The sequence below is a fragment of the Aphis gossypii genome, chromosome 2 (assembly GCF_020184175.1).
Source record: "Aphis gossypii isolate Hap1 chromosome 2, ASM2018417v2, whole genome shotgun sequence".
NCBI classification, from domain to species: Eukaryota; Metazoa; Arthropoda; class Insecta; order Hemiptera; family Aphididae; genus Aphis; species Aphis gossypii.
The window spans coordinates 65,974,327-65,998,399 of record NC_065531.1 but is presented as its reverse complement, the minus strand read 5'-3'; the positions used below and the strand labels follow the sequence as shown (position 1 = coordinate 65,998,399).

The window sequence follows — 24,073 nt, the reverse complement described above, 5'->3', positions numbered from 1 at the left end:
CTAAAATGTACGCTATTTTAATAGAATATACTTTCAATCATAATATATATTATAGGTACTTAAAAAAGTTTTTTTAAAACAAAATCATACTTTAGTGTTTAGATCAGCGGTTTTATACCTTTTATATATCACGGACCCCCGATAAAAGTATTTTAGAAATCGCGGATCCTCTTACCTATTTTTTTCGAATACCTTTAATTTTACAAAACATCTCATGTTATCAAAACCAAAATTATAATAACTATTTTATATTATTAAATACAAATTACTAAGTAGACATAATAAAACAAACATATTTATAATTATTTCCATGTACAAATAATCACGCAGATTTGGATTATTACATATGCACTTATACGTCATATATTTATCTATGAGCATATATTTTAATTTATAACATATTAATTATAGGCACCTATCTACCAACAATTATTATTAAGAAAGCCAAAAACCGTATTCTATGATACTGGTGAATTATAAATGTGTCTTGTTACTGTTGTCTGTTGCAATTGCAATAGTGTGTTTGAATTTTAAATTTTTATGCAACCTTATATAACCCTGGTACTTGAGTCGCGGTTTTTGTACTTAAAACCCGCGGTGCGGCGGAGATCAAGGCAAAGCTGTTGCGCGAGGGAAGTCATTGTACAATACAAACCGTAGAATCGTTGTTATAAGTAAGATATTGTCCTAATGTCCTTTGGTTTCAAATTATATGACTACAAGCACAACACTTCCTAAAAACCGTCGTTTGAGTACCAGGATATCATGGTTATTATATTTTAATATTACATATTTTCCTTACCTAGGAACTCTTATCTCGTTTAAATATTCTATGTTATTCTCGATATGTACTTATGTATAATGTATATATATATATATTATATATATATATATATATTACGTACTTTTACATAGGTACACTTTTATGTATTAATTATTATCTCTATTCATTTGTAAATGTGGCTCAGAAAGTAAAATACAAATTAATACGATGATTTATATATATGAGTTTAATTTTTTTGCTTATTGTAAAAAAATATTGTCATTTTGTATTGAAGGAATCTAAATTAAAGTATTGAAGTATATTCTATGGTATCCTATTGACTATCGAGTAGTTATACCTACTCATATTTTAAAAATAAAATATAAACTGAAAAAAAAAATTTAAAAATGTATTATTTATTTTGATTGCATTTTTTCTGATCGTATTTTTATTAGGTAATTATTATAATCTAGATATATTTATAACTTTTTCCTACATTGTATCAGTCCGACTCCTAAATACGTGCCTGGTCTTACACACGTACTATAAAGACATTTTTCGTTCACTGGTGTGTGCTTTTTGTTTTGATATTTGAGTGAACTGGCTATTGGCATATTATCAATCTGAAAGTTATTAGGTATTGGAACATTCTGTGTTCTCGCAATTGAACATTACAATAATTCACTAAAAAATTAAAATATCGAAATTAAATGTGATCAGTGACCACGCGGTGACAATATAATTAGTTAGTATTTAGTAATAGATAACATAATAACGTAATGACGTCCAAACGTGTCAAACAATCAACATGGAGTTGTTCCTACTTTTATAATATGAATAATATGATAGTCAAGATAATAGTAAATAGAAGATTATAGTATTGTACGAAATAAAATGTTGACACAATTGAACAGCGGACACGGCAACTTCGATATCGTTTGTTGGCGGGGAGTAGAGTGATGGTGCATTGTTGAAAGCAGTCGGCGACGATTGGTTTTTGCAGTCTAAAAATATTTCCATAAACATGCGACATCGTTGGACAGACCTCTAGATATACCATGATAATATTATAACAAAACCAAATTATTTGTCCGTAAATAAAAATTCGTTATTACTTTCAATTTTTTATCTAGTTTTTACGGCTAATAGGTAGTCGTATTATAGGTACAGTAAAACAATATTACGTCACTGCTAACATTAACGTTAGTAGTTATATAATCATGCAGTAACTGTAATTTTTCAGTAATACTCGACGAATTCATAATTCAAATATAATGTTACGATGTTAATATAACGTAATATTTAATGATTACAATACTACAGTAAAATAATAACTTTAACAAATAATATTTATACAGATTGTAAAAATAAAAATAAATATGTGAAGAAAAAACAAATAATAAAAAATAAGGAGAAATATATTGTATACATTATTCAAAAAATTTTAGGTAAGTACCTAACCTGCTTACAACGTCACCGAGGCAAGTTGTGACCTTCACGATAGTCTATATACTTATGTACAATCACTACAATCTGCATGTTACTTGCGTCTCAAAAAAAGGTACCTATATTTTTCAGGTAGTAAATTTGACCGATAACTTGCGTTCCGTGTTGGGGACGCAAGTCAGCTATATAATTATTACAGATATTATCTACTTAAATCACTAAAATTGATATTATAATAATCCTCACTATTTGTGGGATAGGGAAAGTTCGGTTTTTAGATAGGTACAATTTTTGAATTTATCCATGCCATCCAATCGTGGTTTATCATATAATCATTCGGTACATTACGATATATTCATATGTCTTAATTAGTAGCATTAATACTAAAAAAATATATTTTAGAAAAAGCATTTAAAATTAGAATTCTTAAAAAAACAAATTGAGTTTAAAAAAGAAACGAAATTTCCCCACTAAATTTTATAATAAACGTTTCATTTAAATTATTACCATATTTGAATTGCACAAATAAGTAATAACTATCAATACCATATGACAACTATTACACCAGAATTTCATATACCTATTGATATTAATGGCATATTTTAACAATTTGATATTTTGATGTTATGAAAATTTTATATTATAAATTAAAAAAAGACATTAATGCTTTTTTTTTTTTACTAACATATTGATATCGATTTTATCGATATTTTCGGGACGCAAATAGGCTATTTATCAAAAACTTTTGAAAAGTGTGTTTTCTTACATTCTTATTTTTCTGTCAAGACGTTGCTGAACCCATTTTAATAAACCGAATTCTATATCAGAGTATTCTTCTAGTTTCATTTTTTCCAAGTTGCCGAGTTTAAATAAAGTTAAAAATGTAATTTATAAATTTTAAATTAAAGATTTTTAAAATAACCTCTTTATTTTTTTTATTATTGTAGACAATGTACTCGCTGGAATAACGAAAACTCTGGTTATTTCAGATTTTTACTTTTCCATCTTTTTCAATAATTTTAAGCAAGTTCGTTTTTTTTTTTGAAATGATAATGCTATTAATTTTATTTTTGAGCCACAATTACCACTATATTAACACTGTCACACACACGATAAATGATTACAGACGACATAAAAGTAAACTGAAATCTATTGTATGGAGTTACCAAGGTTTAAGTTACAAATATTTAGTTGAGTAATGGTCAAATTTTACAAAATAAGTCATAAATGAAAAATAATCAGTTTGATAAACTATTTTTAGTACTAAATTGGATATCGAACATTTGTCAAATTAATTTTTGAGTTAACAAGATTATTTAAATATTAAGTGTTATTGTTATTTGAAGAGGAATATTAATTAATAATTTATTTTTAACCTTTGATAAAACATGACGTGTTGTTTCTTGTGTCTTAATAAATAACCTAGCTACCTATATTCTTTAGAAATTAAAATTAAAAATGCACATAATTACTATATACAATTAAAAAATGCTGTTGTGAATCATTAAATATAGAATATAATTTTAATTATTTATGAATTGATATTAGTAATAACATGTAATATGGTAGAACCAAATTGATTTATTATTAAACTTTTTTAGAATATCTATACATTAAAAAATCTATATAAAGTTCTTGAATTACTTAATTAATCATTTTGCTAAAATAATATAAATGACATGAACAATTGATAAAAGAGGTAACTCTTGATGACACTTAAGTATAAATATTAATTTAATATAGTAATCAAATTTTATTTTTGAATATGTAATTAAATTCTATCTATTGTGTAATATATATTTTGTAATTTAATGACAATAATTATACTACAAACTACAATAATTTCAATTAATTGTCCTATATAATATGTGTAAGTTAAAAAATAAAAAATAAATTATTTCATAGTTAAAATGTGTTATTTTTTCTTCTTATTTTTCAAACATATTGGACAAAACCATTTTCCCTTGGGCTTGATAATTAATTTGACGCATGTAAAATGAAACCATTCAACAGGACACTAAAATAATAAAAGTACAAAATTACTATATATACAAATATATTATGTATATTATATACATAATGGTGATAGTTTAAAATAAATGTCTATATAAGTAAAAGTAATGAATGTATAAATAATTATTAAATTAAAATTATAATTAAAATGCTTACATCTGGATTATCACAGCCAATCATTTTAGCATACGAGACTTGGGTGCATAAACAATAAGTTGGTTCATTTGGATCAACAGGCATGTCTATTACTTCCGGGGATTGTACAACTCCAGCTCCAACATCAGTACGGGTCTCTACCACAACACTGGCTACGCTATTGGTAGGGTTTATCGGATTAGAAACAGCACTGACTGAAGATGTTTTGATTTTGACTGGAAGCCAACCACCAGATGTACCAGATGTTTTTGCAACTCCTGAAAAATATTGATAATTATTATACAATAAAATCAACATTGACAAGACTACAATTATGCTGTTCACAAACTTTTCTTAATTTGTTTCTTTTTAGATGTTTTGTAAGTGTTTTCTTCACTTGTAGTATAGTTAATTTCTTTGTCATTATTCTTACGTCCACCTGAAAGTGACACGCATAAAGAAATTGTCACACACATTAGCATCATAATAAAATATAATTCAGAACACCTACATTTCGGTAAACTTTCCTCTTCATATCTTGAAGTACTGGAGGCTCTGTCTTGCATTTCCTCTTCAAAACGTGTCAACTCTGAATCTAATTTCTGAATATATTCATCCACCTGAAATATCATTATTAATTATAGGTATTTATTATAATTATTATTATATAATATTCTACATTGTAGTAGAACAATATCTAATTCAAACGTTACGTGAATAACTAAAAAACAACATACCAATTCATAAGTTTGATTAGCCAATTGAACTTTATCATCGGCATATTCTTTTGCTTTATTGAATTTACGCTGTATTTTGTTCATTTTTTCTATCTTTTTGCTTCCGTGGTAGATATCGATATTTGACAAAAAATCGTTCGACAGTTTATCAATGTAGCGCATCTCTTCTTGAGATCTACCGCCGAGCTCTCGCATCAAAGCGAAATTACGTTTTAACTCCACCGGAAGGTTCCCCAAACCTAAAATATCAATCTATTAGTATTTCGTCGGAATTCAAAACCAAAAAGAGAGCTTACTGTCAAGATATTCGTCCACGTATGGTGCTGATGCCATTATTGTTGGTCGATAATTATTATAGGTAGTAGCAAAAGATGAAAAAACCCGTTTGTAAATAAAAAGTAACTTCTATTGTAATTGAATTACTTTTTAAACTCAAAAGAAATGTAACTTGACCAAATAAAATAAAGTAACTTAAAAATAATTTAGTCACAACTTTTGATGAAGAATTAGTAATGTAATTTAATTACCCAAAAGCATTAACTTCCCAACACTGCTGTCTATTATGTCTAACTAATATTTTGAAGATTCAGTATGTCTTATAATAATTATAAATACTTAAATGTTCATTGTTTTAGGAACATTGTCTAATTTAATTGGTCAAAGAGCCAAAATGACCAAACTAAGTTCCTTTACTCAGCAGCAATGCTTGAATGAGAATGAAGTTCATAATATACTGCTACCTCATTCACTGGAAGAGTATTAAAAAATTCATTGTATGTTGAACCTGTTGTCTCCAAATTAAGAGACTGTGATTAAACTGTTAAAGTGATTACTTATTTTATATGAATTTCTGTAATTAGCATTGGTTCCTATATTTCAAATATAATTTAAATATAATTTGTTCCTCGTTACAAATTTACAAATGTATTATAATTAGATTCATAACATTCAATTTTGTCTTTTTTAGTTACTTTTTCAGTTATTAGTTTAATGACTAACTAAATGATAGTGTTGAGTGGCTTACATCATTAAGATATAATGCATTTCTAAATGTAGTTGGTGTTATGAACGGAGTTCATGTAAAAGTATTGACACTTAGGACAAAGAGAAATAAAATGCCTCCCCTTGACCGTAATAGCTACATTAACCGCAAGCAGTAGCAACAGTACTATTACAAGAAGGTTTTTAAAATTGTTAGAGTAGAATACATAGAATTGCTTATAAATCATTATTCTAGGGCGTTTGTGATTCATGATATAAATGTATAAATATATTTCCTGGTTGGCCAGGATCTGTACATGATGCACATGTTTTTAAAAATATCCCAGTCGGTGAACAACTTATTTTCAACTCATTAAATATCTTTCCTAGACTAAGCTCTAGTCGGATAGTGATTGAACAAAGTTTAAGAAAATTCTTTGGGAGATTTCATCGAATTAGGTAATGAATTAAAGTCATAATGTTGATATTTTGAGAACTTTATATTATAAATATTATGAATTTGTAATATTTTAAATATGAAATCTAATACAAACCTATGTAGAGTGAAATACGTTTTGAGTGGTTGCCATTGTTCTAAAATACGATGAACCACCAGTACTAAAGATAGCCAACGAGTTTGACATGGCCGAAGTACTATAGATATTAATAAATATTAAAGAAACACAAGTCAGTCTTTGAATTTATATATATATATGACAATATGACGTGTAGGTTTGTGGTCTACTATCTGTTAACACTCATATACTATAGTACTATTATAGTTATATTTAAATAATATTATATTATAATTTATAATTATAGAAACCTTCTTACAAAGTAATTTTTGAGTTTTAAGTAAAATGGATAATTGGTGGAATTGGTTGAAACCAACATACATACCATACAGCATAATGTATACGCCATACTCTGAATCGTAGAATTTTGATATTCAGTAAATTTTCAAACAAAATTGATTACTTAGTTGATTACATAATTTTTTTATATTGACCATATTATATTATGCAAGTTTAATTTTTTTTCAAGTTTTAGTTATTAATATTTTTTTATATGAAAACTTTTTATGTTCGCAAGTACCTATATAATTATTAAGATAGAGTTATATAATAATAATGGGCCGAATGTATCAGTAAATTTTATAAAATCATTCATATATAATATACGAGTATATAAATAAAATATTGACATTTTAACTCATACTTCAAATTTAACTTATAAGTTTCCCAAACTCAAATCTTTTATACTTTATAGGTTCTTTATAGAACATAATCGTAAAAAAATAAAATGGATGATTGGAAAATTTAAAAAAAAACATAATAAATCATAATATCAAATTAGTATAGGTAACTAATTTTACAAACTTAATATGTAGGTAAATGTATGTAATTATTTTTTTATTATTAACAGAAAGATCACTCATTTATTCACAGTCATATGGACGTGTCTCGTACATGGTTACCTACAATTATATTTAGCTTACATTATTTATTTTACTTAATGTAAATTTTAATATTTCATTGAAAATAAAACTGTGGTACTTCTTTATGTTATTACATATATTATACTCAATTAAATCTATTTCATGATGTATAATTTTTCATTTTATTATAATATTATTGCATTATGCTCGTGTAGAATACGGACAAATAGTTTGGTTTTATTATAATAAATAGTATTATGGTATATCTAGTGGTCTATCCAACGGTGTCGCAAGATTATGAAAATATTTTTTGACTGCAAAAACCAGTTGTCGACGATGAACCATCACACTCCACTCCCCGCCAACAAACGATATCGAAATTGCCTTGTCCGCTGTTCATGTGTGTCAACATTTAATTTCGTACAATACTATAATCAATTGACTAATATTTTGACTATTATAATATTCATATTATAAAAACAGAAACAACTCCACGTTGGTTGTTTGACACGTTTGGACGTCATTACGTTATTAGGTTACCTATTACTAAGTACTAACGCTGCTTTTGATGATCGTAGGCCTACGAAGTCATATTATCTATATTTTGGTATCTAAGTATATTATTTTATGTATGAGACATCAGAGCACGTTGTAATGATAATAATATGAATAAGAATAAATGGTTTACAAAAGCAGGTATTACTGTAAATATTTCATCTTTAATGTTCTGTTCATATAACATTTATTTGCTGAATAAAGTTAAATTCTTAATATTGTTTTAGTTGATCATAAATTTGTATTTATAACAATTTTTTTTAATTTTATTTTATGAATTAAAAAAACGTAAATATTTATTAATTGAAGATTTTGATTTTTCCTGTGTGGAAGATATGTCCCTGTTCAACATTGCAAAATGTATACAATAAGTGAAACACCTTTTAAAAAATCGGATTGAATATATTGTTTTAATAATCACAATAATTAAAATAGCATTTACACATTTTAGTGAATCATTCAAAATAAATAAACAGATTAAAAAACCTCATTGATTAGGTATATTTTATTTATTATTAAGCTAAAGGAGTATGAAAATAATAATTATCATAAGAATAAATTGCTTACAAAAAAAATATTACTGTAAATATTTCATCTATAATATTCTGTACAAAAAACATTTATTTGTTTAATGTAGTTAAATTCTTGATATTGTTCAAGTTGATTATAATTATAATTATATTTTTCATTTTTAAAAATTTTATTAATTTGGTCGGAATAGATAAAAAGACAATGTTTAGTATTGAGGTTTCAAAAACTAATATGATGTATATGAAATGTTGATTAATAAATGAGATTTAAACTTCTGTATAAAATATAAGTAGTTAATCATAGTTAAAATAAAATCAACCACCAATCTGTGCTTGAAAGGCTTCTATTGTATCACCTTCTTCCATATTAGTTGAACATGGAGTATCATCTTCATCAAACCTTTCTCCATAATGGCGGAATCTTGTATTGGCTATATCCCTACCCTAAAACATTACAATTTTGAATGAATTATAAATGTTAAACTAGGCACATATATTTAGTTTATAGTAGTTTTATAGATGAATAAAATCTATATTAGTATTTAAATTCAAAATTATCTAAAAATCTAGGTTTGTCTTCATCTCACAAATGTAAATTGAGCAATTCAAGTAAAAATTATTTAGTTTTAATGTAAGTTAATTGACATATTCAACTTAACTTTGATGTATTAATTTTAAAGTAAGTTACAAGTATGTATTATATTATAATAATTTAATATGATCATAATTTCCAACTATTAAAAAAAAATGTATGTATATAAAGGAATTTGATTCAAATAGATAATATTGTTATCTTCAATAATATATCAATCAACAAAAATATTAAAACTATACAGAATTCAGCCCAAGATTAAAACAATTTTTCTCACATTGTATAGTTTGATACCCCAGTTAAAGCTATGTGTTCTATCATTGGATGACAGTTCAGTGTAGTCATTGATTATTGGTGTTTGGTGCAGTCACATGTATTTGGAAAATCATAATTGCAGTAAGAACTACCAAGTAATGAGGACGTACAGATTCAAGTAAAATAAAACTAAATATAAATTTGCCTCACATTGTTAATTACAATGTTACACAATTGTAAACAATATATACAAGGGTGGAGTCATCACTTTTCTTAATAACAAATACAGATAACTGAATTAAACCAAAATGGCATTATTCTGGATAGAATCAGTTACTTTATAGTTTATAGTTTAAACATTTTAAGGTATACTACAATGTTTGAGGCCTTATGTGTACAATAATATAAATTCTAAAAAGATAACTTTGACTGTGCAATATTGTTTTATTTAATTCATAACAAAACTACAAAAATATTAGATTTTAATATATAATATTATGATATTAGAAAGTAATATTTACATTTTTATCATTAATCTTATTAATGTGATAGTGAAATACCTGCTAATAATAATTTCCAATTTGAATTAAAAATGCTATGGAAATAACAAAAATTTAACAACTTATGTTCGCTATTGTACATTCTTATACACGAATGAAATTTTTTAATGTGATTAATATGGCCAATAAAATTGAAACTAGTAACTACTGTAAGGCTTGGTCGTTATTCGCAGTAGTCGGCTGTGTCCAGCACCGTCCACGATGTTACCAAGGCCATGAATAAAGAAAATTGAAGTAACAATGTGTTACGCATATTATAAAGTAAAAAAATACGCCTTTCTTTGTTTTGCATGGTGCTTATAGTGCATGTGAAAATGAAACAAAAGAAAAATTCAAAATATACAGCAACACAACCAAAAAATACATCTTTAAAAGGTGTGATAATACACAACACTGTAAAAGCAGTTGACTCTGCCACCGCTGAATCGCACGGTGGTATCACTCTCGGTCATGCCTGTGTTTAGATCAGTTTCTGTACACCACCCAATGGGCTGGTGTACAATGTTTTGTATACCGCTTCTGCTTTACTGTTTTTCGTGTTATCTTTTCTGTCTCTCTGATATGTATATATTATTATGAGTCGCATTGAGCGCAATATATATAGATAGAACAGCACTTAATGTATTATTTTGGATTTTTCTTCGTTGCCAACACGACACAACTTTATTATACTTAGATATAAAATATAAGTAGTTAATAATAGTTCAAATAAAATCAACCATCAATCTGATGTAGAAAAACTTCAATTATGTCACCTTATTTCATTTCCAGGGGAGACGAAGTATCAGTTTATTAAAAATATATTATGCTCAGATGACGTGTCATCAATTCTTGTTATGAAAAAACCATTTTAACGCCATGTTTTTAAAATTAAGGGTAAATCATCTTGTGAAAAGAATATTTTAATATTTTAATTTCAAACCAAGTTTATAAGTATTTTAAATTACACAATAAACTAACATGCATTGAATGCTCATAATTTGCTTTAAAAGTAGACCAAAAATGGTTGGCTATTTATTTAGTCTAATCATATTTTGTGATGATAGATTAACTTACTTATAAAACAGAAAAACAAATGTAGGTATAACATTCTTAACAATAAAAGCAATATATTTAAAACTTGACTCCTTGCGAGCCTTAAAAAAATATTTTCATATTTTCATTTTATTTTATAAATTAAAAAAAACGTAAATATTTATTAATAGAAGATTTTGTTTTCTACTGTGTGGAAGATATGTCCCTGCTCAAAATTGTAAAATGTATACAATAAGAGGAACACCTTTTAAAAATCCGATTGAATATATTGTTTTAATAATCACAATAATTAAAATAGCATTTACACATTTTAGTGAATCATTCAAAATAAATAAACAGATTAAAAAACCTCATTGATTAGGTATATTTTATTTATTATTAAGCTAAAGGAGTATGTAAACAATAATTATCATAAGAATAAATTTGTTTACAAAAAATGTATTACTGTAAATATTTCATCTATAATGTTCGGTTCATATAACATTTATTTGCTTAATAAAGTTAAATTCTTGATATTGTTTTAGTTGATCATAAAATTGTATTTACAATAAATATAAATTGTTATAATCATCAGGACCACCCTGTGCTCGATAGACACAGATTACGCTACCGTCCTCCATTTCTAGGAAAGACGGAGTATCCCTTTCACTAATTAGACGAGTATTGAACAGAAATCTTATTGACCGAATATCAAAACCCTAAAACATTACAATTTTTAATGGATTATAAATGTTAAACTAGGCACATAGATTTAGTTTATACTAGTTTTATAGATGAATAAAATCTATATTAGTATTTAAAATTAAAATTATATTAAATTTTTCAAACAATGAATCATTATTATCTAAAAATCCAGGTTTGTCATCATCTCACAAATATACATTGAGCAATTCAATTAAAAATTATTTAGTTTTAATATAAGTTAATTGACATAGTATCATTCAACTTAACTTTGATGTATTAATTTTAAAGCAAGTTACAAGTGTGTATTATATTATTAACAATTAAAATGATCATAATTTCCAACTATTTAAAATATATATATATATATTTGTAATGGAATTTGATTCAAATAGATAATATTGTTATCTTTGACAATACAATAATCAATAAAATATTAAAACTATAACTAATGTTATACAATTGTAAATAATAAATACAAGTGTGGATTCATCACTTTTCTTTGAAACAAATACAGACAACTAAATTAAACCAAAATGGGATTATTCTGGATATAATCAGTTACTTTATAGTTTAAAGATTTTAGGGTATTCTACAATGTTTGAGGCCTTATGTGTACAATAATATAAATTCTAAAAAGATAACTTTGACTGTGCAATATCGTTTTATTTATTTTATAACAAAACTACAAAAATAATAGATTTGGAAAAGAATACTTTTTTTTTGTATTAGTGATATCAAACAATTAAAAATTATGTTGCACAGTCTCTGTTTTTTTTAAAGTGTGAAAATTTGGATGTTCGAATACAACCTAAGTTATTCTTTTTGGTGTAAAACAGTTTTAGAGATGTTTTACATATAAGATTGAGACAACATATGTGGGTAAAATGTTCTCTTAACTTAGTACTTAAAAATTAAAGCTGATACAAATTAGCATAACATTAAGTAACTAATTATACTATTTTTTTTTTTTTTTTTACTGCAATTATGAGTAATCTATACTGTATTATAAAATATAGACAAAACCAGAAAAAAACAAAACCTAAGCAGTACATTGCTTTATCTTGGTCATGATGAATATAGTTAGGTTTCTATTTCTAGTCTATATGGTAATTAAAATTCAATATTTTTGACTAAATAAAACATAAAAAAAAAAAAAGAAAGGCATCAAGTTCCTTATATTTGTTTACAGCAAATCATTTCAATGTAACAAAGGATATTTGCGTAAAATGGATAAGATATGACTAATAATGGAATGTAACTAAAAATATAAGAGTAAAATGTAAAAAACCATATTTATTTACCTCTGCGTAAGACAATGACACAAAAATATGACCTGCTAAATATCTCAATCCTATGAGTCATATACAAAGATTATGAATTTACATTTGGTGATTTATCGAAAATCTTATTATATAATTAATTATTTAAATAACATTAAGTAACATTTTTAGATACTTTGTACATACAACAATATAAGGCAGAGGCCCTAGTAATGAAAATGAAAGTAATATTTACATTTTTAACTTTAATCTTATTAATGTGACAGTGAAAAACCTGCTAATAATAATTTGCAGTTCGAATTAAAAATTCTATGGAAATAACAAAAATTTAATAGGTAAAAATTCAACAACTTATGTTCGTTACTGTACATACTTATACACGAATGAAATTGTTTAATGTGATTAATATGGCCAATAAAATTAAAACTTGTAACTACAGTTAGGCTAGTTCATTATTCGCAGTAGTCGGCCTTGTTCAGCACCGTCTACGATGTTACCACAGCATGAATAAAGAAAATTGAAGTAACAATATGTTATGCATATTATAAAGTAAAAAAATACACCTTTCTTTGTTTAGCATGGAGCTTATAGTGCATGTGAAAATGAAACAAAAGAAAAATTCAAAATATACAGCAACACGACCAAAAAATTACATCTTTAAAATGGTGTGATAATACACAACACTCTGTAAAAGCAGTTGACTCTGCCACCGTCGAATCACACGGTGTACTCTCTGTCATGCATGAGTTTAGATCAGTTTTTGTACAGCACCCAATGCGCTCATATATGATACAGACTATATAATGGAAACAATTACAATAAACAACTTTTTAATAATTTATACTTACAGTTCTCTCACAGTAGGCGTTCATTAATTTCTTAAGCGGAGTATGTTGTCTCATCTTAAATTTGATGATACGGTTGTCTTCACCAATAACTTTAATATTAATATATTCAGAGGCATCCTAAAATACAAGGTATCTTTAGAATTGATATGTGTTTTAAAACTAACAAAATTAATTAATGAACAAATAATTTAGTTTAACATAATTTCAAAAAATAATAATATAGTAAGTTATTGTTTTTAATCACACAATCCATAATTGGTTTTGAATAATTACATGATTATTAATTAACTTATGAAATCTGATTGAAGTCAGAAGATAGTCTACTAAATGTAATCAATGTTAACGATAGTATTCAACAGTAATTGAGATAAAGAATTATAATATGCATGATACATTTAATGGTACCATTTCTCGGGCTATCGACGACTTTCAATAAGACGAGACGCCATGATTGATGAGTACACACTACGCAGCATTGTATGTTAATACTTACTCCTCTGTCTTCTGCCATTTTTTCAGTGTGTTATAATACGGTACTTGTTAATCAGAAGAACAATGTGATGTCTGTGACAAGGAAAACGTGGCAACAGTGAAATTTAATTTCGCGAAGAAAATGCCGTCAACAATATTCGAAACGATTAAGGTTAGGTTGGTTCGGCAATCGGTCTCCATGTAGCGATGCCACAAAAAAAAAAAAAAAGGTTGGTTCGGCAAACCGGAAGGAATAATGTACAGCGTCACTCACACGCCTGAGACAAACGCTACCGCCACAGGCAAACAACAGTAAGTTAACAACACGGACTAAGATGTAGTGTACTATCAAAATATACTCTTTATGACAATACGAGACAGTTAATGATAACAAACGTCTACATAGCTCCCCGAAATCATAGTGGTTGCCTACCGGCCCTTGTGTACATAAGTTGCCTATATGAAAACAATTTTAATTCTATTCAAATATCCCGCCTTTATTTGAAGTACTGATTGGTTATAACATTAATAAATAATTTTAATTATTAATTGAACATTTTTTACGTCAAATCTGAGCTAAAAATAAATAAACTATGGAAGGTTTTTTTCTATTAATTATGGTGTGGAGGATGGTATTTGATTGATCTCTCCTTGTGTTTGTTTTTCTCCAAATATTTTGCATTTAAAGTCTTTTGTTTTTAAAACCAACTATTGCAAAATGCCTTCACACAAGAGTTGTTCATTTTGGAATTGTATAACAGTAGCAGGACAAATCCGGAATTAACATTTCATAAATTTCCCACAAATGATAAATTGTAAGTTAAATTTAATGTTTAGTTCTAATTACTCTCTTAATAAATTTAATCTTCAGCAATAAGGCTCAACACATTACATATTATTAATATGTATCCATTAAAATATAATTGTGACTTTTTTCGTTGTGACATCACTACATTAAAAAGTAATACAAAAAATTACTTTAAAAATAGTTTTTGGCTATTGAATTATCTTTTATTGAAAGTAATTTTAAATTATAACAGTTGTTTTATTACTATAGCAATTCCTTGTTAGTTTTTTCCCCAATAAATTTTAAGAACTAATTGTTTTTATTGTGATTTGTGTTCATTGTAATCGATGTAATCTTAATAAAGGTCATGGTTTTATTAAAAAAGCATTTTTACTGGTTGTAAAAAAAAAAAAACATTCATAACATAAAAGTTATGTAACTATACAAATTGGGTAAAGTTAAGCATCAAAGGGTACCTCATCATTGAATAATTCACTATTATGGATATGTTAAATATGAATTCAATGACAAATTGTTGCATACAGTAACAAAAAAAAAAAAATAAATATAATTTCTCAAACACTGGATTTACCCAATGTTAAACAAGTAAATATTGATACATTTGAAACACTATTTCTATAATTATTTTTATAGATTTTTATGAAATAATATTAAATTCTGTATTAAACTAGTATTAATTAACTATTTCAGTTGTAAAATTTGGGTTGATCAGAGTAAAAATCAAAGTATAATAAATAACTATGTCAATTATGGCTTTCGAAAAATAAAATATTCTACAATTTGTTCCAACCATTTTACAGAAAATGATTATTGTACTTGGACAGATAAAAAAAGGTAAAACGAAATAAAATGTAAATGGTATTAAAATATTTCACAATAATAATAATAATAACATAAATAATATACAACATTTATTCAAAAATATTAAGAATCCTGTATAAATGGTCTGTTCCTGGAAAAATGTCTTTGAAAGAACTGGAAACATCGCCTGCATCTAATGTGTATAGTGAAAAACGTTTCAATTCTAACAGTAGATAAAGTACCAGGACGGAGTCCAATAAAACCAGGATTAAATGCAAGTAATAAATTCAATTACAAGAACAATTCTAAATATTATTTTAATTGTACTGTTAAATTTAAATAGGCGTAAATGAAAATATTTATGTACAGACTCATCAGGAGCTTGCATCAATAGATAATAAAGATAACCATATTTCTATCCAAACAGTGGATAAACTGTCAGGATGGAGGCCAAAAATGGCAAGCAGTAAATCTGGTAACATATTATACATATTAATTATTATAATATATTATTAGTTGTCATTGAAAAATAATTTTTATGCTATTATAGAAAGCAATATGTGTAGAATTCCAGCACATAAACCTAGATCTTTAAACTTTGGACAATCACAAACTGATTTTGATAGTTTTCTTTCTTGTAAGTATTAAATTATGTTTGAATTATCACACTTTCTAAATAAAATAAAATAAATCTTAAAGGTGGAAATAATGTTAAGCCAGATTCATCTAAGTTTTATTCGGCCATACGAATGTGCATAACACAACAACTTCTAGTTCATCCTACATCTGGAAATTGTGAAATAGAAGCTTGTGAGTTTTTGACCAAATGCAATAACTTATTGAAGAATAAACAAAAATTTAATATGAAATTAAAACATTTGGAAAATGAATATTCATTAGCTAACGAAATAGACTCCTCATTTGATGATAATTTGAGTGCCGTGAACATTGCATTCATACAGTTGGATTTGCATGAAGAAAATTCCATAGCATATGTAGCTGGTTGGGCATGTTCCAAACTAAATCATATTGAATGCCTTGATAAATTAGCTACAGAAGATAAAAATTATATTACTAATGTTGTCGAAAATACATTTATTTCTATGAAACAATATGATGATTGTTATTTACTCTATCCATTTAAAAGTACAATTATTTTTGTAAATAAAATTTTATGCTTATCTGATAAAAATATTAATAATTTATTAAAAAAAAGTAAGGTTGGAGTTAAAATCAAAATGATTGAAATAATTAATTTATATTTAGCTATAAAACCAAATATTTGTTAAAATTGTAAGTTTTTATTAGTAGATAAGATATTAAATGTAAGCATAAATTCTTTTATAAAAAAATGTAATAACATGCCTGCTTTTAAAATTATTAAAAACAAAAAATTAAAAAAATTATGAACTTATAAATTAGGTACCTAGTACCTACTAGCATTACTATTTATTTTACACTATGTAATAAATATATACATTATAATAATATATCTATCATACATTAGTTACTTATGGGCTGTTTAAAATTTTTCTTACCTATACCTAACTTATATTAACTTTGGTATTATTTATCCTGAGATATTTTAATATTTTCTAATCTGTATTATGAGTTAATAATTATTGATACATTATAATATTAAAGTATAAGTACTAATAATTCAGTTAAACTTATTTTTTATTTAGTAAAATTTAAATTTGTGATGTGGTGGTGGTGGATGGGTGTATAGTATATTTTAGGCTTGCCCCAGTCAAATAAAATTGTCAAACCACCACTGCACTGTTTTCGGTTATTTTACATTTTCCATAGTGAGTGTTTATTATATTACATAAACTCATATGTAAAATATTAGTATATAAGTTAATTGACTAACAAAAGTTTAATTTTAAATTTTAAAATAATAAAATGTAAAATAAGAATGACTACAGTCAGTAGTCACGCAGGATTGACACTAGTGACACTGACAGCAAAATATACTGAATAAGCGTCTAAAAGAATATGTGTAGGCAACCACTACGGCACTACGATTCTGGGGGGCATACGTATGTCGTGATTCTTATCGTAGACTGTCCCGTATTGTCATATAGAGTATTTGGTATATATTAACCTACATTACTTATTAATTAATTAATAAAATTAATTTAACAATACAATCATACATTTCAGGGGGTGGGGTGTTGAACCTCTAAAACTCCCCTCTACATACACCACTGATGACATAGATCAGCGGTTTTAAACTTTTTTTTATTTGCGTAGCCTTTAACCTCTCACTACTATTTCACGTATCCAAGTATCAATTTGGATTATAAACAATCGAAAGATAATAATATTAATATTAATGTATATAATATATAACAAGTCTCTACAATTGTCTAAAATGAATCTACATAAATTATCCACAGTGTTCATATTATAACGATAAAATGTTATCGCATAAATAATATTAAACCGCAGACTTTATATTGTAATAAGTACACAATTATTAAATTATTTAATATTACATTAATTGCTATCTATTTCAGTTACATTCAACTTCACTTTTTTCACCATTACTCTATTTTTTTCATGTACTTAATAAGTTGAGATCCGCTAATATACATCATGCGTAGAGACTTTACAGATGAGTAGCAAATAATATTATAATACGTACAGTAGTTCTACAAATAAATATTTACCTTTTTCATTTCATTCCAATTATATTTGCATTGACCATTAAAATGAACTCGTAATTTGACTACTTTATTTTTACTACTTTTACATGCAGATAATATAATGTAAAAAAGAATATAAGCTAATAACTTATAGCCATAATTATTTAAGCTGAACATCGAATAATATTTTTCTATTTATGTGGCGCACTCTACCAGTGCAATATTGAAACAGAACCTTCGAGATATTCTTGCATGGTAAAACCAAAGAAGCGAAAAACCTATATGAATGGTACAAATATGGATGTCAAAATGATATTTTGTATCATATAAAATAAGTTTTAAAATGTTGAGACTGTACTGGTTATTCGTTCATTATTCCACTGGAAAAATATGTGATTAAGTCTGTTTGGATAGTGGTGCTAAACATTTTTATTTTATTTTCATAAATACATTTTTTAAGGGTGATTGTAAATTGTGCCCATAGTGAGCAGGTAAAGAAAATAGTATAGTAAATAGCGCCCGGTAATTTTCAGGTATACATTTTTATGTACCTAATAAAATGCACCCATAGTATCTAATCTAATAGTGACTTTGAATTCATCCTTTTTAAACAAATTAGTACATTTATTGGTGTAAAAACCAAACGTAACCGTTAATTATTATAATATTAGTGATTTTATTTACTGACATTCCTCCAAATATTTGGGGCATCAGCTTCCGCAACATTAACACGGACTACTAATGTCTGTGTATCTTTCCACAGTCATTTTAATAAAAGCTTTGATACACCTCATCCTCAAATCTATAATTTTATGAATAAAATATTAAAGTTACAGTCTGAAATTTACATAAAAATTAATAGTATAAATGAACCTTATAAATTTCAAAACACCAAATCAAAAAAAAATTTCAAACAATGGTAAAAATTATTCAACAATACAATGAAAATACTATTAAGAGATGAATGTGTAAAAATGATGTCTCATTACTATGCTGACTCATAACTTATAATTTAATTATACTATTAACTTATTACTTATATGATTTACTCGATATTTTAGTATTACATTTTTTAATTATTATTTATTGTAAAAATTAACCTAAAAATATTTAAAACAACTTATTAATCCCATAAAATTAAAAATAACTTTTGGAGGATAGTGATTGTCACCTCCTCGTGGTGTCCTCTGAGTAATGCTAAATGATTGTAATAAAAATAATATTTCTATTGAGTGCAAATTACTACATAGAAATTTATACCTGAGAAATACCGGGAGCAATTTACAATTTGTTCCCTTGTTGGGCGCAATTTACGTTTGCCCTTTTTTATGATAAAGACTGATATAGTTATTAGTTTAATTTATTTAAAATCAATATATAAATACTTTAATTTTTTTTTATTGATAAAAACACAATCTTCTCCTAATAGATGCAAGAAGGGTATTAGCTAAAATAATATAAATGATATGAATAATTGATAATTAGTGTGTATACAGTTTTAAAAAAAGGTTAAATCAACCTGTTTTTTTAAATATTTAATTTATAATATGTTCTTGTGTTAATTTAAAAAAAATATATATATTTTGTTACAAGTCAACTGTAACGTGTGTGAATTGAATTTCACATTAAATTTTCATAGTTATTACAACTTACAAGTAACACAAAAAATGAGGTGACCTGTAACATGTAATTTTTTTTTTTAAGTCTAATTTTCGTTAAAAAACTAAATTAAAGATTACCTCTTTACGGTTACCGGTATTTTACCCAAATCAAAATTCCCTAATGAACTTTTTCCCAAAAATCCGAAAACCCAAAACCTTTTTTTCCCGAATATAAATGATAATATATATAAAAATAAAAATAAATGAATAAAATTAACAATAATATAATAAATCAAGTAATGTACCTAATGGTAAATATATCAAAATCGATAAATAATATGTATAATATATAAAAATTAATTGGTAAAATTAATAATAATTTAATAAATCATGTAGTGTAATAAAATATTTTCAAATAATTAAATTATAATACGTATGAAGTATAAAAATTAATTAATTTAAGTAACACTGTAGTGATACATATAAATTGACCAATAATAATAAAAAAAAAAAAACAAAATACAAAATAATTTCATAAAACAATATTATGCACGATTGCCTTCAGCAAATCTAATTCTTGGTATGTATTAAAGCCAGCAGTAATGGCCATAATTCGCATCTGAAAGTCTCGCCATTACATCTACATCCATAATTTTCATATTTTTATATTAGTTTATAAATTAAAAAAAAATGTAAATATTTATTAATGGAAGATTTTGTTTCCCACTGGGTGGAAGATATGTCTCTGCTCAACATTGCAAAATGTATACAATAAGTGAAACACCTTTTAAAAAATCCGATTGAATATATTGTTTTAATAATCACAATAATTAAAATAGCATTTACACATTTTAGTGAATCATTCAAAATAAATAAACAGATTAAAAAACCTCATTGATTAGGTATATTTTATTTATTATTAAGCTAAAGGAGTATGAAAATAATAATTATCATAAGAATAAATTTGTTTACAAAAAATGTATTACTGTAAATATTTCATCTATAATGTTCGGTTCATATAACATTTATTTGCTTAATGTAGTTAAATTCTTGATATTGTTCAAGTTGATTATAATTATAATTATATTTTTCATTTTTAAAAATTTTATTAATTTGGTCGGAATAGATAAAAAGACAATGTTTAGTATTGAGGTTTCAAAAACTAATATGATGTATATGAAATGTTGATTAATAAATGAAATTTAAACTTCTGTATAAAATATAAGTAGTTAATCATAGTTAAAATAAAATCAACCACCAATCTGTGCTTGAAAGACTTCAATTACGTCACCTTCTCCCATATTAGTTGTATACGGAGTATCATTTTCATTTAACATATTTCCATCATAGCGGAATCTTGTAGTGGCCATATCCATACCCTAAAACATTACAATTTTGAATGAATTATAAATGTTAAACTAGGCACATAGATTTAGTTTATACTAGTTTTATAGATGAATAAAATTTATATTAGTATTTAAAATCAAAATTATATTAATTTTTTTCAAACAATGAATCATTATCTAAAAATCTAGGTTTGTCTTCATCTCACAAATGTAAATTGAGCAATTCAAGTAAAAATTATTTAGTTTTAATGTAAGTTAATTGACATATTCAACTTAACTTTGATGTATTAATTTTAAAGTAAGTTACAAGTATGTATTATATTATAATAATTTAATATGATCATAATTTCCAACTATTAAAAAAAAATATATGTATATAAAGGAATTTGATTCAAATAGATAATATTGTTATCTTCAATAATATATCAATCAACAAAAATATTAAAACTATACAGAATTCAGCCCAAGATTAAAACAATTTTTCTCACATTGTATAGTTTGATACCCCAAGTTAAAGCTATGTGTTCTATCATTGGATGACAGTTCAGTGTAGTCATTGATTATTGGTGTTTGGTGCAGTCACATGTATTTGGAAAATCATAATTGCAGTAAGAACTACCAAGTAATGAGGACGTACAGATTCAAGTAAAATAAAACTAAATATAAATTTGCCTCACATTGTTAATTACAATGTTACACAATTGTAAACAATATATACAAGGGTGGAGTCATCACTTTTCTTAATAACAAATACAGATAACTGAATTAAACCAAAATGGCATTATTCTGGATAGAATCAGTTACTTTATAGTTTATAGTTTAAACATTTTAAGGTATACTACAATGTTTGAGGCCTTATGTGTACAATAATATAAATTCTAAAAAGATAACTTTGACTGTGCAATATTGTTTTATTTAATTCATAACAAAACTACAAAAATATTAGATTTTAATATATAATATTATGATATTAGAAAGTAATATTTACATTTTTATCATTAATCTTATTAATGTGATAGTGAAATACCTGCTAATAATAATTTCCAATTTGAATTAAAAATGCTATGGAAATAACAAAAATTTAACAACTTATGTTCGCTATTGTACATTCTTATACACGAATGAAATTTTTTAATGTGATTAATATGGCCAATAAAATTGAAACTAGTAACTACTGTTAGGCTTGGTCGTTATTCGCAGTAGTCGGCTGTGTCCAGCACCGTCCACGATGTTACCAAGGCCATGAATAAAGAAAATTGAAGTAACAATGTGTTACGCATATTATAAAGTAAAAAAATACGCCTTTCTTTGTTTTGCATGGTGCTTATAGTGCATGTGAAAATGAAACAAAAGAAAAATTCAAAATATACAGCAACACGACCAAAAAATACATCTTTAAAATGGTGTGATAATACACAACACTCTGTAAAAGCAGTTGACTCTGCCACCGTCGAATCACACGGTGTACTCTCTGTCATGCATGAGTTTAGATCAGTTTTTGTACAGCACCCAATGCGCCCGTATATGATACATACTAATATATAATGGAAAAAATTACAATAAACAACTTTTTAATAATTTATACTTACAGTTCTCACACAGTATGCGTTCATTAATTTCTTAAGCAGAGTATTTTTTCTTATCTTAAATTTGATGGAAGTGTGTTCTCGATCACGAACTAAAAGCTTAATACGTTCATAGGCATCCTAAAATACAAGGTATCTTTAGAATTGATATGTGTTTTAAAACTAACAAAATTAATTTTTGAACAAATAATTTAATTTGACATAATTTGATAATATAATAATATAATAACAATTTACTGTTTTTCATCACACAATCCATGATTGGTTTTGAATAATTACACGATTATTAATTAACTTATAAAATCTGATGGAAGTCAGAAGAGAGACGACTTAACGTGCTAAATATAATCAATGTTTATGATAATAGTCAACAGTAATTGAGGTAAATAATATTTAAATATGCATGATTCATTTAATGGTACCATTTCTCGGGCTATCGACGACTTTCAATAAGACGAGACGCCATGATTGATGAGTACACACTACGCAGCATTGTATGTTAATACTTACTCCTCTGTTTTCTACCATTTTTTCAGTGTGTTATAATACGGTACTTGTTAATCAGAAGAACAATGTGATGTCTGTGACGAGGAAAACGCGGCGACAGTGAAATGTAATTTCGCGAAGAAAATGCTGTCAACAATATTCGAAACGAATAAGGTTAGGTTGGTTCGGCAAACCGGAAGGAATAATGTACAGCGTCACTCACACGCCTGAGACAAACGCTAGTCGCTACCGCCACAGTCAAACAACAGTCATTAACACGGACTAAGATAATAATAAATATAGTATTATATTATAATGTACTGGCGATGATCAAAAAATCACGACGGCGTTATTTTGTCGCCGATAAGTTTAATGTCGCTATTAGCCACTGCGGCAATTAAAAAAACAAATGGCGACTAGCCACTAGGAACTGAACTACCAATGACGCGTAATATAATAGTAATACCAAAC

General features: G+C 26.1%; 4 protein-coding genes across 6 annotated transcripts; 1 reads left to right on the top strand and 3 right to left on the bottom strand.

Annotated features, from left to right (window-relative positions):
* Positions 1–4,048: 4,048 nt before the first annotated feature.
* LOC114132001 (inhibitor of growth protein 5-like) lies at positions 4,049–6,546 on the bottom strand. Its single transcript, XM_050200047.1, has 6 exons — positions 5,391–6,546; positions 5,095–5,333; positions 4,869–4,977; positions 4,707–4,796; positions 4,379–4,635; positions 4,049–4,226 (listed from the first exon to the last, which is right to left on the bottom strand). The coding sequence occupies exons 1-6, from the start codon at positions 5,425–5,427 to the stop codon at positions 4,125–4,127; spliced, it is 834 nt and encodes a 277-aa protein (XP_050056004.1). The 5' UTR covers positions 5,428–6,546; the 3' UTR covers positions 4,049–4,124.
* A 1,861-nt stretch (positions 6,547–8,407) lies between these two features.
* Positions 8,408–14,560, bottom strand: LOC126549750 (small ubiquitin-related modifier 3-like). Of its 2 annotated transcripts, none has more exons than XM_050200052.1 (3): positions 14,346–14,560; positions 13,853–13,969; positions 8,408–9,042 (listed from the first exon to the last, which is right to left on the bottom strand). In XM_050200052.1, exons 1-3 carry the CDS (start codon positions 14,361–14,363, stop codon positions 8,914–8,916), a joined length of 264 nt encoding a protein of 87 aa, XP_050056009.1. In that variant the 5' UTR covers positions 14,364–14,560; the 3' UTR covers positions 8,408–8,913. The 2 variants fall into 2 exon arrangements, with proteins under 2 accessions (XP_050056009.1, XP_050056008.1); XM_050200051.1 differs by lacking the exon at positions 8,408–9,042 and adding an exon at positions 11,398–11,738.
* An 851-nt stretch (positions 14,561–15,411) lies between these two features.
* Positions 15,412–19,325, top strand: LOC126549846 (uncharacterized). The gene is made up of 7 exons (XM_050200234.1): positions 15,412–15,716; positions 15,822–15,965; positions 16,061–16,210; positions 16,276–16,407; positions 16,483–16,569; positions 16,632–17,078; positions 19,255–19,325. The coding sequence occupies exons 3-7, from the start codon at positions 16,129–16,131 to the stop codon at positions 19,323–19,325; spliced, it is 819 nt and encodes a 272-aa protein (XP_050056191.1). The 5' UTR covers positions 15,412–15,716; positions 15,822–15,965; positions 16,061–16,128.
* A 1,775-nt stretch (positions 19,326–21,100) lies between these two features.
* On the bottom strand, positions 21,101–24,057 carry LOC126549752 (small ubiquitin-related modifier 2-like). 2 transcript variants are annotated; one of them, XM_050200054.1, is made up of 4 exons: positions 23,826–24,053; positions 23,627–23,749; positions 23,120–23,236; positions 21,120–21,563 (listed from the first exon to the last, which is right to left on the bottom strand). In XM_050200054.1, the coding sequence occupies exons 2-4, from the start codon at positions 23,642–23,644 to the stop codon at positions 21,435–21,437; spliced, it is 264 nt and encodes an 87-aa protein (XP_050056011.1). In that variant the 5' UTR covers positions 23,645–23,749; positions 23,826–24,053; the 3' UTR covers positions 21,120–21,434. The 2 variants fall into 2 exon arrangements, with proteins under 2 accessions (XP_050056012.1, XP_050056011.1); XM_050200055.1 differs by having other exon boundaries at positions 21,101–21,563; positions 23,539–24,057.
* Positions 24,058–24,073: the final 16 nt, after the last annotated feature.

Excerpts from the sequence above, each read along its gene's own strand:
- LOC114132001 (XM_050200047.1), bottom strand. The coding sequence starts at position 5,427 with ATGGCATCAGCACCATACGTGGACGAATATCTTGACA. Across the intron at positions 5,334-5,390 it reads CGTGGACGAATATCTTGACA|GTTTGGGGAACCTTCCGGTG; the intron begins GTAAGCTCTCTT and ends TTGATATTTTAG. Across the intron at positions 4,636-4,706 it reads AAAGAAACAAATTAAGAAAA|GAGTTGCAAAAACATCTGGT; the intron begins GTTTGTGAACAG and ends AATATTTTTCAG.
- LOC126549750 (XM_050200051.1), bottom strand. Across the intron at positions 11,739-13,852 it reads ACGCCTACTGTGAGAGAACT|GGTTTTGATATTCGGTCAAT; the intron begins GTAAGTATAAAT and ends GTAATGTTTTAG.
- LOC126549846 (XM_050200234.1), top strand. The coding sequence starts at position 16,129 with ATGTGTATAGTGAAAAACGTTTCAATTCTAACAGTAGATAAAGTACCA. Across the intron at positions 16,408-16,482 it reads AATGGCAAGCAGTAAATCTG|AAAGCAATATGTGTAGAATT; the intron begins GTAACATATTAT and ends ATGCTATTATAG. Across the intron at positions 16,570-16,631 it reads TTTTGATAGTTTTCTTTCTT|GTGGAAATAATGTTAAGCCA; the intron begins GTAAGTATTAAA and ends TAAATCTTAAAG.
- LOC126549752 (XM_050200054.1), bottom strand. Across the intron at positions 21,564-23,119 it reads ACGCATACTGTGTGAGAACT|GGTATGGATATGGCCACTAC; the intron begins GTAAGTATAAAT and ends GTAATGTTTTAG.